The following is a 15017-nucleotide window of genomic DNA, read 5'->3' on the forward strand; positions in this document are numbered from 1 at the left end:
GACTTCTTACTGCTGAACTCACTACATCCCCTTCTCGTTTTCAGAATTAGAAAAAGGGTACGGCCTGTAAACCAAGTTTCCCTCGGTGATTTCATTTGCACGGCATTTAACATCGGCTGTGGTCATAACATTATAAACCCAATTACTTTTTAAGCCACATCACTTGCCCTGCCACTTTTCAGGATTTGTGTAGATGGAGACCAAGTTTCCTCTACTCATCTACACTTTTCAAAATCTCTACTTTAATCTTTTTTTAAATGAGGATGAGAGGAATAAAGAAAAGACCATGGGGTAAAAGTTGTTTTATTTTAATTACATAAATTGTGTATAGAATGTACAATACAATTAGACTGACTTGGTACAAACTTTCACCAAGTACAATAATATTTTAACTTGAGTTTCACTTCTTCCATAGGGTATTCTAAAAAGCCATAGAATTTTAAACCATAAAGTAAAATATTGCAAACGGATTTAGCTATTGTAGAAAAAAAAGTATGCAATGGGAGGATTAAATGATGCAACATGATTAAGTAAGCAAGCGTTTACCAGCACCTCAGAAAGAGAAACAGAAGTAGAATGTAGACCCCTAGAAAGCACTGATGATTTTGATGCACAAGCTAAAATATTACTTATCAAACGAAGGTGCTGATAGTTGCTTCATTATTACTGAGCTTTGTAGCACTGGATTTAATTCCTGAGCATTTGATGTAACCTCCGTGCCATGGCTTCCAGCTCACTTTCAATTGCTTCAAGATTCTCCATTTCCTGCTCCTGGGAAAATATTAGACATGCCTAAGTGTTAGTTATTCCTGAGAGGGGAATTTCTAGATGATTGCTGAACAATCGTTTCACAGATGGAAAAGGATGACTTGGATTTATATGGCACCTTTCACGACCTTCCTTCCCCACCCAAGGCCCAAACAGGCTTACCTGCTGGGCTTCCCATCCATGTCCAATCTGGCTGGGTGGACAGTGGCCACTTTAGGGACTCATTTAGCATGAGAGTAGGCCTTGCCTGCAGTCCATTATATCGCAGCCAGGCTGGGGGCCATCGGATAGGTGGCGGGGAAGGCAACCCAAGAATTTTGTGGGCCCCTCCATCTGCTAAACCACCTGCAGGGTACTGTAAAATTACGGCCATAGTAACAGAAGTGGGACATTTCTGAAACTGGCTCCACAAAGCCACTTCAGCAATGGTGCAAAGCTGAAAGTCTTTTCCATCAACACAAAACTGGCAGCGTTAATTGGGCTGTATCCTTAAAATCAGGTTCTGCATGCACATGTTCTGCCTGCCTGAAACTATCCTGCAACTACGTAGGAGTAGTTGATGTGGCAAAATTGAATGGGAAATTTCAACTGAGCAATTTACAATGGTAACTGATGATGGAAAAATTTTTGTGACCAAAAATTGTGACAGCAGAAAATTAGGCTTATGGACAGGAAGTGCATACTCTATGCAAAATTTTTAATCATATATAAATATCTATAGAGCTTTTTCTTAGAAATTTCAATACTATCTACTTGATAAAGTTTGAAAAATCATCTGATAAAACATTCATACATTCTGATCTAATTTGATGCAATAACAGTTTCAGGTACTCTTTGAAACAAAATCCTTACTTACCTTCATTATAAAATCCTGAGTGACCAAGTATTAGCTGTAATTTACAATTGATACTCTGATGGACTCAGGACATGCTTGGAAGACTTTACATGTCAAATATATTTTTAAAAATAACAAAGTGGAGTTGATCCATGTAAGAAAAGAATGATTGATTTGTACAGCCTTAGTGCCAAATTTATACCAATTTAATCCCAAAGTGTAATGCTCTTATTTTACTTCACTTAAGGTTTTGGCAATCTATTGTACTTCTGGATTAAGAAACATTAGTGAAATAGGTAAAACTAGGGTCAGTCTGAGAAGTACTGGTTGGTGAACATAAATATAACAACACTTGATTGAAAAAACACTAATGAAAGTTGAAATTCTATCTCAACTGTTTCCATAGATTAACTTTGACTGGCTTCTATTCAAATTCTCCGGATTTTATTAAGTTGCTTAAGAAAAATGTTTCTCCACGAGTTGGAGTTAGGATATGCCATAATCAGCAGTCTACTATGATAAATATGTTCACCCATCAGACTGACCTTAGCCCCCATAATTTTATTTTCTCTGCCTCATGCATACAGTATATGTTAGCTCTTCAAATATTTTGTCTTACATCAGTCCATTAGAACAAATTTCATTCACCATTATTAAGAATGACAATGAATTAAGGGTTGACACTGCATTATCTTGTAAACCACTGCCACCTTGGACATATTATCCACAAGCAATAGAATCATATAAAGTATGTATAGAGGTACAGCTATTGGAAATGTCTCATTATAGACTGGATGCACATAATTGAACCTATCTCTTTCAAGGGTTTTTAAATGGATTTGCAAGGAGCTACAGTCCATAGATGGTCAAAGGAAGAGAAACTTTACATATTTGCTCCATGCTGAGGTGAAATCTGAAACAAACGATTCCAAGTTGATGGAAAACAATCAAATTAGCCACTGGTCCTATCAGCTAAAAGAATTTTTACCTTATTGTTATTACAAATAAACTGGGGAGTAAAATACTTCCCACCCTCTCAACCTCTCTCCATGATGCCCTCTTTTGTCATTACCCTGCAGCTGCTGGAGTTAAGTTTACAATAATATTTACCTGGGTCTTCCTCTAAGTATACCTTCACAGAAGAGGGATGACTGACACAATCTCAATGCTCAGGTTCAGTGGTTTTAATTTTAAAATTATGTATCCACTCCCCAGTCTCCCCCTCTCCCCTTCTTTTGAGGCTGCCATTCAATCCCAGTCCTCCACTTAACCCTGCTCTCAGCTTCGAATGGGACTTCACTAAACAATACAATCATGATTCAGCGCCCAGAGTACCCAAAAGCAATGTCACAGGACATCAGCAATGGATGTATAATTTTTTGATAATTAAGATTTTAAAAAATGAAATAGGGTTAGCTAGCGGAGCATTGGTGAACTGTGCGACACAGGAGGACTTTGGGGGAGAGGGCGAAGTTCATCCTTTTCAATGCTGCCATCTATACAATGAACTTTGAATCTCAACTGGACCATTGAATAGGGGGAATGAGTAGAAACATGGGTGAGGAATACAGGTTAACCTTCAGCAGCCTCACAATGTGGGCCAAATGGGGCACATTGACAAACTGCATTGAATATAAGTTCTGTTGATGCATTTGTATAAAGGTGTAACTGAGGAAGTGAGAAAAAAAACAAGCACACGCTGTGTTTCCAAATTGGTGCTCATGCTTTTCTTGAATCTTCAAATACATCAAGTGCAATACCACTGATGTTGGAATGCAATTTATTTAGCCACTTACAAGTAATTGAATTCACATTCAACTCTAGTATTGTTGTAAAGTGGTTTGGTTTAGCGCCAAAGCTATAGTTACAGTGTTAACGCAGCCGGCAACTGGGGATTCAGGGCTCAACGTGACAACAGAACAAAGTGAAATGAGTTGGTAGTTCCACTCCACTTTGCTTCAGAGGCACTTGAAGCCACGATGCTAGCTTTACATTTCACAAGTTTAGCATTGGTGCAAAGCTGAAAGTGTTTTCCATCAACACAAAACTGGCAGCGTTAATTGGACTGTATCCTTAATCATACATTTAAAATCATATTCTGCATGCACACATTCTGCCTCCCTGAAGTTGTGCCTTTTGCTCTTGGACTTGCATTGCTGATGCACTTTGCTATATCACCTCACTGCATTCAACTTGCCACATTTATGAAGCAACTGAGGCTGAAAATAATGAAATTACATTTTTTTTAACAGAGACATGTATTTATCACATGTTTGTATGCCTATTTTATGAATAAAATACATATTTTGCTGTGGTGGTTTATGGAAAATACACTTGATATGAACTCACCACCATTTGTTAAGCTGGAATTGTAACAAGCAATGATTTATGTATATCTTTGTCCTCAGTGTGTATGCTCTCTTTCTAGTATGTGTGCTTTCTGGAAACTATCAGGGTAAAAAGCGCCTCCAATGAGTCAACTCTGTTATTCAGTGAGCGTCTAAACTATACAGATCAGAAAGGTGCCTGGTTCAATCCTTGACCTCTGGTGCTAGCTGATCACAGTCAGGTTAGTGGTATGGGGCACTACAATTGGCCTTGATGATAATTTCCGTTCCTGATTACTAACCAGGAGCATGTTGGACCTGCCCATTTGTGGACATCAACTGAAGACCATATCAGCCTGGTTGCATTGCTTCCACGAAAAAATAGCCCAGTGCAGTGCAGCCTTCCTCCGGGAGGACTTAACACCCAGGAGGGGAGAGAACTTGGACATAATACAGATGCATATATATACAAGATTTCTTGGCAATAGTGATGTTGGCTTCTTACGCATCCCCCATGTTCAATGCTCCAACATTGGCAGCCATGATTTCAGCTGCCTAGGCACTAAGCTTTGGGATTCCCTCCTTAAACCCTCATCTCTCGCCGACTTTAAGGCATTCTTTAAAACTTGCCTCTTTATTCGTGCTTCCAGGCCTAATATTTCTTTATGTGGCTGTATGTTGCATTTTGTTTGATAATGTTCCTGTGAAGTTTTTGGTATGTTTTACTATGTCAACAGTTCAGGTTTAATCCTCATAGTGGCTGCGGTAGTTCACAGAGGGCTACCTCATTGCCTTACCCCACACTTGTGAAGTGGTGCCCCTCAAATGGAGAGAGGTTCTTTTAGTCCTTTGTGGACAATGGCCAATTATCTAATCTTACTATTCTAAAGTCGATTTATAAATGCAAGCTGTTATTGATAAGTATGACCAAATGTGAGGCCATCAACAATCGGCCCCTACGATTGTCATTATCAGTTTCACTTGTGCAGGTACATCTCACGCTCTGAAATTTAAAGAAAAACTGTGTTGACACCCACGTAAAGCTCATCTCATGATTCTGTGTGCATATTTTAATCTTCTACAACTTCTACCCATCACCTGTGTTCCTGACGCTAAGCCTACTGATATCATAATTTCTCTTCAATTTCTTTGTGTGGATCTGTGGGTTGTCCAACATCATTGTTGCCACGTGACACGGAGTGACCAACTATTACATTAAGGGTAAGTGGCAATAAGATATAGACTTCAGTAAGCCTTCACAGGTAAATAAAACTAAATTGACAGCCTTGGTAGCACTGAATGTTCTAGCTTTTCTCTCATTATATATGTAGTTTGAACCCCTTCACTGTTTGATGCTGATGGTTACTGTATTTAGAAATGGTTTAACTAATACTTAATAAATTGGCTATATTTTTAGAATAATAACCTAAACAATATGTACAGGGTGAAGTGACCCACTTTAGCTTGTCGATTCTTATGTAATTTTTTAAAATAACTGCTAACTTCTATTACAAATGAATGCATGGTAGATTGTAATCAAATATTTCTACTAAATGGAGAAATGACCTTCCCATTATAACCTAAGAAATTTGCAATATTAAGACTTTGAATAAAAGAAAATTATGGTGGCCACTTTAATTTTTATCATTTTTGTTTGGTATTTTGTGACTGATTACACCAGCCGATCATACTGTGTTCTTAATCTTCCTTGCCCCTTTTCACTGTACTTTTATCTATGCATTATAAATATAAGTATGCTTGGTCACATGTCATACTATTTATGGAATTCCCAATGTTAATTCTTGCCACACCACATTACACTTGTAATGATCTATGATGCCTGCATGTGTTGCCTTAATAGGATTCTCCATTTATTCATTCGACCCCTAGTCACACTATCAGTCGTAAAAGCACATGATTCTGCAATTCCCTATTAAAAAGTTTGGGTTGAGTCTATCTGCAGTTGCATGCCCTGTCCATTGGTTGCCATATGGAACCCCATATTTCCTATTTTCAGGTCTGATTGGTGTCCATGTTGGTAACCTATGCAGCTAAGTCATTGCTCTCACTTAAAAGTAGCAATTATCTGCTCGTTGATTTTATGCTCTACCTCCTCCCCTAACCAATAACCCTGCTCTATTTTCCCCATTGTCCATACCACCACTCTCTGGTCTCCAATACTGTAATATTTCCTTGGTCTTCTTACACTTGTTACTGGCAGTCTAATCCTGCTTTACCTAAAGGCTGAATTTAATCTTGACCCATACGTCTTCAACCCCGTTCAATACCATGGAACATCTACTGGTAATAGGAAATTGGCTGTGACACTCATTTCAGGTAATACCTTTCCTAATAGCTAGTGCTATTGGGGAGGGTTTAAACTAACTTGGCAGGGGTGTGGGAACCAATACATGATATCAGAGAGGAATACCAAGGTGCACAGAATACTGGGAGAGACGGATAGCACTAAAATAAGGAATTTTTTCACTCAGAGGGTTGTGAGCCTTTAGAACTCGCTCTCTGAAGAGGTGGTGGAAACAGAGTTGTTGAATATTTTTAAGGTAGAAGTGGATAGATTTTTGGTAAGCAAGGGGGTGATAGATTATCGGCGGTAGGTGGGATGCAGATTTCAGGTTACTAGCAGATCAGCCATGATCTTATTAAATGGCGGAGCAGACTCGAGGAGCTGAATGGCCCACTCCTGCTCCTTGTTCACATGTTCATATAATAGCAAGTTAATAGGTGGGGTCAGAGTAAGGGAGAAAGTAATAAAGTCTAAATTAGGGCTACTGTGCATATATATGAGTGCCCGGAGTGTGGTAAATAGGATTGGTGAGCTACAGGCACAGATTGCCATGTGGAAATATGATGTGGCTGTAACTGACCTGGCTCAAAGAAGGGCAGGACTGGGTATTAAATATTCCTGGATACAAAGTGTTCAGGAAAGATAGGAAAGGAAAAAAAAATGGGAGGGGCGGGGCCATTGATTAAGGAGAGCATTTCAGTACTGGAGAAAGAGGATGTCCCAGAGGGTTCAAGGACAGAATCAATTTGACTAGAGCTAAGGAACAAAAAAGGTGCAATTATGTTGCTTGGTGTAGTCTATAGGCCACCAACTAGTGGGAAGGATGTAGCAGAACAAATTTGAAAGGAAATTACAGGGAGGTGCAAACTTTTTAGAGTGGTTATAATCAGGGACTTTAATTATCCAAATATAGACTGGGGTAGTGGTTTAAAGGGTAAAGAGGGGCAAGAGTTCTAGAATGTTCTCAGGAAAATTTTCTACAGCAGTATGTGCCCAGCCCAATGAGAAAGGAGGCACTGCTTGACCTGGTTCTTGGATCAAGTGTCAGTAGGAGAATATTTGGAGGACAGTGATCATTGTATCATAAGGTTTAGGCTGGCTATGAAAAAGGGCAAAGAACAACTCAGAGTAAGAATAATTAACTGGAGGAAGGCCAACTTTAATGGGCTAGGAACGGATCTGGGCTGAATAAATTGAAGCCAAAGGTTGACAGGAAAAACAGTAGCTGAACAATGGGCTACCTTCAAAGAAGAGATAGTTTGGGCACAGTCATTGTATATCCCTTTGAAAGGGAAAGGTAGGGCAAACAAAGCCAGAGCTCCCTGGATGACAAAAGAATGACAAAAGAGATAGAGATTAAGATGAAGAAGAAAAAGTGTGATTATAACAGATGTCAGATAGAAAATGCATTTGAGAGCCAGGCTGAATATAGAAGGTTCAGAGGGGAAATGAAAAAAGCAAAAAAGAGAAGCAAAATGGGAGTATGAAAAGAGACTGGCAGCCAAGATAAAAGGGGATCCCAAAGTCTTCTATAGGCATATAGATAGTAAAAGGGTGGTAAAGGGAAGAGTAGGACTGATTAGGGACCAAAAAGAGGATTTTTGCAAAGAGGCAGAGGGCATAGCTGGGGTCTTAAATGAATACTTTGCATCTGTCTTTACGGAGGAAGAAGATGCTACCCAGGCCATGGTGAAAGAGGAGATACTTCAGACACTAGAAGGGTTTAAAATTGATGAGGATGTTTTTGGATAGGCTGTCTGTACTTAAAGTTGATAAGGCACCAGAGCTGGATGAGATGCATTCAAGGATACTGAGTGAAGTGAATGTGGAAATTGCGTAGGCACTGGCCATAATTTTTCAGTCTTCCCTACACTCAGGGGTGGTGCCAGAGGATGGGAGAATTGCAAACATTACACCCTTGTTCAAAAACGGTGTAAAGATAAGACCAGCAACTACAGGCCAGTTAGCTTAACTTCAGTGGTGGGGAAACTTCTAGAAACAATAATCTGGGACAAAATGAATAGTCACATGGACAAATGCAGGTTAATTAAAGAAAGCCAGCATGGATTTCTTAAGGGAAAATCGTGTTTAACTAACTTGTTGGAGTTTTTTGAAGAGGTCGCAGAGAGGGTTGATGAGGTCCATACTGTTGATGTAGTGTAAATGGACTTCCAAAAGGCATTTGATACAGTACCACACAACAGATTTGTGAGCAAGTTTATAGCTCATGGAATAAAAGGGATATTAGCAACATGGATACGGAATTGGCTGAGTGGCAGGAAACAAGTGGCTAATGGATGTTTTTTGGGCTGGAGGAAGGTTTGTTGTGGAGTTCCCCAGGGGTCAGTGTTGGGACCCTTGCTCTTCCTGATGTATATTAATGACCTAGACCTTAGTGTGTAGAGCGCAATTTCAAAGTTTGCGGATGATACGAAGCTTGGAAGCATTGTCAACTGTGAGGAGGATAGAGTGTAGAACTTCAAAAGGACATAGACAAGTTGGTGGAATATGCGGACAAGTGGCAAATCACTGGTAGCCAATATAAAAGGGAATCACAAAGTCTCCTATAGGCATATAAATAGTAAAAGAGTGGTAAAATGAGGAGTAAGGCTGATTATGGACCAAAAAGAGGATTTACACATGGAGGCAGAGAGTGTATCTGAGGTATGAAATTAATACTTTGCGTCTGTCTTTACCAAGGAAGAAGATGGAACAAGTGAAAGTTCAATGCAGAGAAATGTAAAGTGATTCATCTTGTGCCTGTGCACATAAATCACTGAAGGTGGCCAAGCAGTCTGACAGAGTGGTTAATAAAGCATAGAGTATCTTAGGTTTTATTAATAGGGGCAAAGAGTACAAGAGCAAGGAGGTTATGTTGAACTTGTACAAGACAGCAGTTCGGCCTTGGTTGGAGTATTGCGTCCAGTTCTGGGAGCTGCACTCCAGAAAGGATGGGAAAGCATTGGAGGGAGTGCAGAAAAGATTCAAGAGAATGGTTCTAGGAACGAGGAACTTTAGTTATGCAGATAGATTGGAGAAGCTAGGACTGTTTTCCTTGGAGAAAAGAAGGCTGAGAGGAGATTTGATAGAGGTATTCAAAATCATGAAGGGTTTGGACAGGGTAGATAAGGATAAATTGTTCTCACTCATGAAAGGATCACAGAAAGCACAGATTTAAAGTAATTAGCAAAAGAAGCAAAGTTAAGGTCTAGAATGCACTGCCTGAGAGTGTGGTGGAGGCAGGTTCAATCAAAGCATTCAGAAGGGAATTAGACTGCTATTTGAAAAGGAAAAATATGCAGGGTTATGGGGCAAAGGGATGAGAATGGCACTAAGTGAATTGCTCATTTGGAGAGCTGGTGCAGACACTATGGGCTGAATGGCCTCCTCCTGCGCTGTAATGACTCTGTGATTTACCTGTCACATATTTTGTCCCTAACACTACTTTTAATATAAAACACCATTCACCATTTGGAGAATGCACTGGCAGAGCAGATCAATCATCCATTACAAACCCACATGGTTTCCATTTCCATCGATTTCCAAAATTACAACTCATTGCTGCTGACTAGGCAATGTCACATGAACCCTGCTAATAAAGATCTATACAGGTGGACATGTCTTGCACACGGTCTGAGTCTGTCATGCTTCAAAGCATCAAAATGAAAGATAGTCATTGCTTTGGTTTTTCTGACATTGACGATCTGGCTTCTTCCCAAGGGCAGGGGGATTGGGAACTTACAAGTAGTTGCAAATCTACAGAAGAACCCCTTATCACCCCACCCCAAAGGGAGTAGTGGCTTACAGAAACAAACTTACTATGAGATAACACCACTTTAGCAGCTCACCATCATGACCGTGATTCAGATCACCACAAATGGAAAACACCACGGTAGATCAAGTTAAAGTAAACTTAAAATGAGACAAACCTCATTTTTCCTATTGGCACTTCCTTCCTCTTCTTTCTCTTTCTTATCTTCCATTTCAAGCCTTTTTCGCACCAAGTATGATGGAATGGGTTTCTTCTTCCCTTTCTGCCTAATTTCTTCCTCAGAGTGAGATCGCCTGTTCCCCAATGATAATTGGAAATGACTCAACTTGTTGTGTGGTTTGGGATTTCCAGGTCCAGTAGATTTACCTTTTCCATCTAACACACCTCTGTCTTCATCACTCATTTCTTCACTTTTTTTCGAGTTTCGCTCAGGGACCAGTTCACCCGTCTTCTTCCATTTTTTTGTCTCCTTCCACTCTTCTTCAGATAAGCCATCATTTTCATCACTGATATTTGAATATTCATCCTCTTCTATATCTTCATCCTTTGAATTCCGGTGGCTCATGTTGTTCTCATTGGTCACCATTTCTTCCTCTGAGACCGTCCCATCCCCCTCCACCTCTGAAAGCTCATTGTCTTCACTTTGGTTTCTGTCCACTTCCTTGGTTTCTCCATCTTCTTGTGAAGGCTCTTCATCATTAGCTAGCTCCTCATTCTTACTGTCATTGTAATCACTGTGGCCTTCTTCCTCACCCTCTTCCTCACTCTCTTTGATTTGATCTTCATCCACTTCCTCTTCATGGGTGTACGCACCTTCACTTTGCTCACTTTCCTCTGGACTATGCACCTCACTTCGGCTCTGATCCTGGGACTGCTCCACAACAGACTCATCTTCAGAGGAGCCATTCTTCATTGGCTCATCTCTTATTGCATCTTCCTTTTCTGTTGCCATTTCTCTACTGTCAGTTGCAGCACTGTTTGAATCTGTAGTTTTATCCTTTGTGGTCAGAAAGCTGTATCCATTCACATTTGGTTGTGTCCCCTCTATGCTGTCCTGATGCTGGTTGTCCTTTATTTCCAAGATCTCAGCAGATGATCCTTGCTGTTCCTCTGTGGGGTTCTCATGTGATTTATCTGCAGAGCAATCAATATAGTGAGTGAACTTTCAAGAATTCATTTTAGTTAATTGCTTTTACTCAGCTGTCATAATAACACTCTGGGACAAGCATGTCTTGTCTAAGCACTATGATTCCTAAGGGGAACAAAGACAGAAAAAACCTCACTATTTATCACTTAACATTATCACATTAAATTAATGCTACTTCCATTTTCTAAAAATGATGACACAGAGCTATCTATACATTGTAACTGTGCGAATCAGGAAATCACTGATATCACTTTCAAGCAATGTAATCTATTTTAAATAGTCTCTGCTATCCTCAGTGATCAGATATTTGTAAACTAAAATTACTGTAGCATGCAACTAGATTCTGGCAATGCGCCACAAATATTATTTAAGCAATGTTACATTATTCCAAATAAATATATGGTCTGCAACTGAATAGGCATCTGAATTACACTGAGACTCTGAATGTGCACCAAGGATTAGGTGGGTTACTTCTACACTAACCTGCTGATGGTATCTTTTTGTCAATGTGACTCTTGAAATCATTGCTCTGCTTTTTTTGTAGCACTTTCGCATTGGCCCCTGCACCAAAATTTCAAAGAAAATGTGTTACTGGAATAAAGTACCGAACCATATGATCCTATCCAGAGCTAGTTGGATTTTTTTTTTGGTGGTGGGGGGTAGAGGGGGGTGCATTGTGGGGATGGTTGAGAGTATCATCCTCTTTGGCATGACCTTTCTCAGATGTTCCCATTTTACTGTGCCCTTGATGATATCAGATTCTAATATTTTGTGCTCACCTTGAGGACGGTATTACTTGTGCCTTATGTTCTCAGTTAATATAGCAAATCACAGTAACCTAAGAAGGTTCTCTATTACTATCAGTTTTCAGTAGCATTAATGGAGATGTCTTTATAATTGCCTAGGTACAATCTTCCTTGTATCATTAGATTGTCATCTGTGTGTTTAATTGTGCTAACTGTGTTGTAAAGTATGGACTACTAAACTAATGTGCATGGCAAAAGCTGGGTAATTTGTTCAACTTTTCAAACATTGGTAGTTATTTTGAAATATTGACTTATTTTGTTAAAGTTAATCCTGTAAGGCAGTACCCCAGCAGATAGAATGGTCCTGGCTGAAGTTGCAGCAATGATAAACAGCACTGTTTTAGCTGCTAAGACTCCAGTGACTCTGCCAAAATATCTCTAAGCTTTCTGCCTTTGGGCTAAGCATGATTTGTCCTTAAGGAGAGCATGTGCACTCAACATTGGGTGAACAAAACCCTTACAGATGTTTACAGGTTCTTCAGTGGCTTGTTTGGGGATTTCTAAATATACTGACAGGTTCTCTCTTATGCTAGAAATCTAGCAGACAAAAAAAAAACACTTCTTCAAAGCTAACCTCTAACCCACTATTGCAGTTTATCCAGTGCTTTATTGAATCCTGATTTCATTAGAGTCGAATGCATATCTGGGTCAAGTTTGATTTGAAGTGTGTAATGTTCACTGGAAGTATCTCCAGAAAGAGATGGCAGCAGTCACTGTGACTTTTAATTAAAAACTCTCAAAGTGAGTTATTACATGAAGGTAACATCTATATAGGGAGCCACAGCTACAAAATTGTTTTTTCCTCCCAATCATTTTAGGGACAGAAAATATGCAGAGTTTATGGAGAAAGTAGGTACTGCACAGGGATTGTTAGATTGGCATTTAGTGTGTTACAGTCTGCAAGTCTGGCATTATTTCAGACTCAGTCTTAGACATTACAAGTCTCCTGGTTTACAGTTACACAAATGCAGACACTGAGCAGTACCTTCAGCTGCAAGTTCTTGTAATTCTCGCAGCAGATTCTGATGTCGAAGTACAGAGATTATTCTCTCATCTGCAAAGAGCACAGAATGGGAAAGCTAATCAACTTTAAAATCCAAGAATGTGACCGCTTGACTTAGTTTGGGTTTCGATTGAGCAAAGAGCTGTAGATTTCAATCAGTTAAACTGTAAATAGCTTTAGAAAAAGATTTACACTAGCAAAGATTAAATGGATTTCGACTTCATAACGATCAATCGATTTACAGAAGAAGAAATAGTTTTCTTTTTGAAAGCAAGACATTTTGGAAAGTGATGTTCAAGCTGTATACGAAGTGGATTTCATAATGAACTTAACGATGAAAGGGTGATCGAGAATGAGATGTGATGAAATCAGCCTACCTCCCCTGAGAGCATCCGTGCATTGCTGGCTGATTGGTAAAGGGCTGGGTTTAGACAGTGTGTCGGCGATGACCTCTACAACACATTTCATCACCTAGACAGCAAAAAGCAAGTCTCTGTTAGTGTTGTTTGGGGATAAGTTCCCCACCGCCCCAGGGAAAGACGTCCAAGGTCAAAAAGAGGTCAAACAACAACCGCCCGGGGACTACCTTACCTTGGCGTCGGCTTTCGATTGCTCAATGGCCACAGGAGACGAGAAAGCTGTAATAGAAAGAAAAACAACGGGAAATGTCCATTCGAGAGAAATTTCAGAACCTGCCTGCAGGAGCGAGCAGATCAAGAATTGGAGTTTCGAAAGAGCGAAATAAACATTTAATTTCTTATTGACACACCATGCAACAGCATCATTTTATTTCTAGAAGAATTAACCATCTGGAAGTCATTGACTACAAAGAGAGTACATTGAGCGAGCAGGAAACGTTCGGCAGCTCCTCGTCTCTCAGTCCTCCTCTGTCCTTGGTGCTGAAAGGGTCATACCCGCCTCTCCATAACTCGGGATTTCTAACCACTCATTTTCTTCAACAAAAAAAAAATCAAATCACAGGAAATCTAGTTGATCCAGAAAGGAAACAATTAAACGTTCTTACCTTGAATCGCAAGTAAAAGGAAAGTGAAAAATCCCAATGCTATCATTTTTTTTCCCTGCAGGACGTGAATATACTCAAGAGATGCAACAAAGTCCCCAGCCCGTGTTTTCTCGTAAAGTACCCCCTCCCCTTCAAGAATTTTTTAAAAAAAGGTAAAAGACACGAGAATCCGATGCGATGAGTTGGGGGGCTGGAGACTGAAGGACTGGTTATGCTGAGCTGCCTGTCTGCTGCAGGACTCTGCGAACAGCATGAATTGCAGCATCAACCCTAGCTTTAAATCCCAGCAGCCGGATGTGACATCGAACAGGATCAACTGAAATCCCAGCAGCGTCTAAGCCAAGAGCCAATCCAGGTGAGCAAAGCTGCCGAGAAACCACCTAGCATCCAACGGTTCTATTCTTACCATAGCAGGCAAAAGACTTGCTTAATCTTTGCCCACTATTAAATCACACATTATGCAAGTGATAGCTTTTTAGGTTAAAACAAAAGCCTACTGTTGTCTGAAGGTTCACCGTAATCAAACAAAATGCCCACTCTATCTGGAGCATCCTGAGGCCAAAAGCTGTAAGTGTAAAATACAAGCTTTCAACACTTGGAGGCTTAGCTGTGCATTTCCGTATCAGCCTTAAAATGTAATATCTTATTTTATTTACAGAATATTGTTTTCTATGTTTTTGTAGTGACTTTTGAGTATTCCAAATCCCCCCTCCCCCCAAAATCATTGCCGTTTTTAAAGTCCATTGTTATGCAAAATGTTTGTTATTTAAGAAGAACTATTTGCATTTATATAGTGGCTTTGACAACCACCGGTATCTTAACGCGCTTTACAGCCAATGGAGTACTTATGAAGTGCAGTTATTGTTGTATTGTAGGAAATACGGCTGCTACAGCAAGCCCCCACACACAGCAATGTGGTGGTGATCAGATCAATTGCTTTTGTGATGTTGATTGGCGAGGACACCTGGAATGATGCCTCTTCTCTTTGAAATACATCCACTTGAGAGGGCAGACATCCCATTTGAAAACA

At 39.9% G+C, this 15017-nt stretch overlaps 1 protein-coding gene across 2 annotated transcripts; it reads right to left on the bottom strand.

Annotated features, from left to right (window-relative positions):
- Positions 1-282: 282 nt before the first annotated feature.
- chga (chromogranin A) lies at positions 283-14531 on the bottom strand. Of its 2 annotated transcripts, XM_078562193.1 has the most exons (7): positions 13988-14531; positions 13555-13601; positions 13341-13434; positions 12946-13014; positions 11638-11715; positions 10165-11141; positions 283-771 (listed from the first exon to the last, which is right to left on the bottom strand). In XM_078562193.1, exons 1-7 carry the CDS (start codon positions 14031-14033, stop codon positions 688-690), a joined length of 1395 nt encoding a protein of 464 aa, XP_078418319.1. In that variant the 5' UTR covers positions 14034-14531; the 3' UTR covers positions 283-687. The 2 variants fall into 2 exon arrangements, with proteins under 2 accessions (XP_078418319.1, XP_078418320.1); XM_078562194.1 differs by lacking the exon at positions 11638-11715 and having other exon boundaries at positions 13988-14271.
- Positions 14532-15017: the final 486 nt, after the last annotated feature.

Source organism: Cetorhinus maximus, chromosome 18 (genome assembly GCF_964194155.1).
Source record: "Cetorhinus maximus chromosome 18, sCetMax3.hap1.1, whole genome shotgun sequence".
NCBI lineage: Eukaryota > Metazoa > Chordata > Chondrichthyes > Lamniformes > Cetorhinidae > Cetorhinus > Cetorhinus maximus.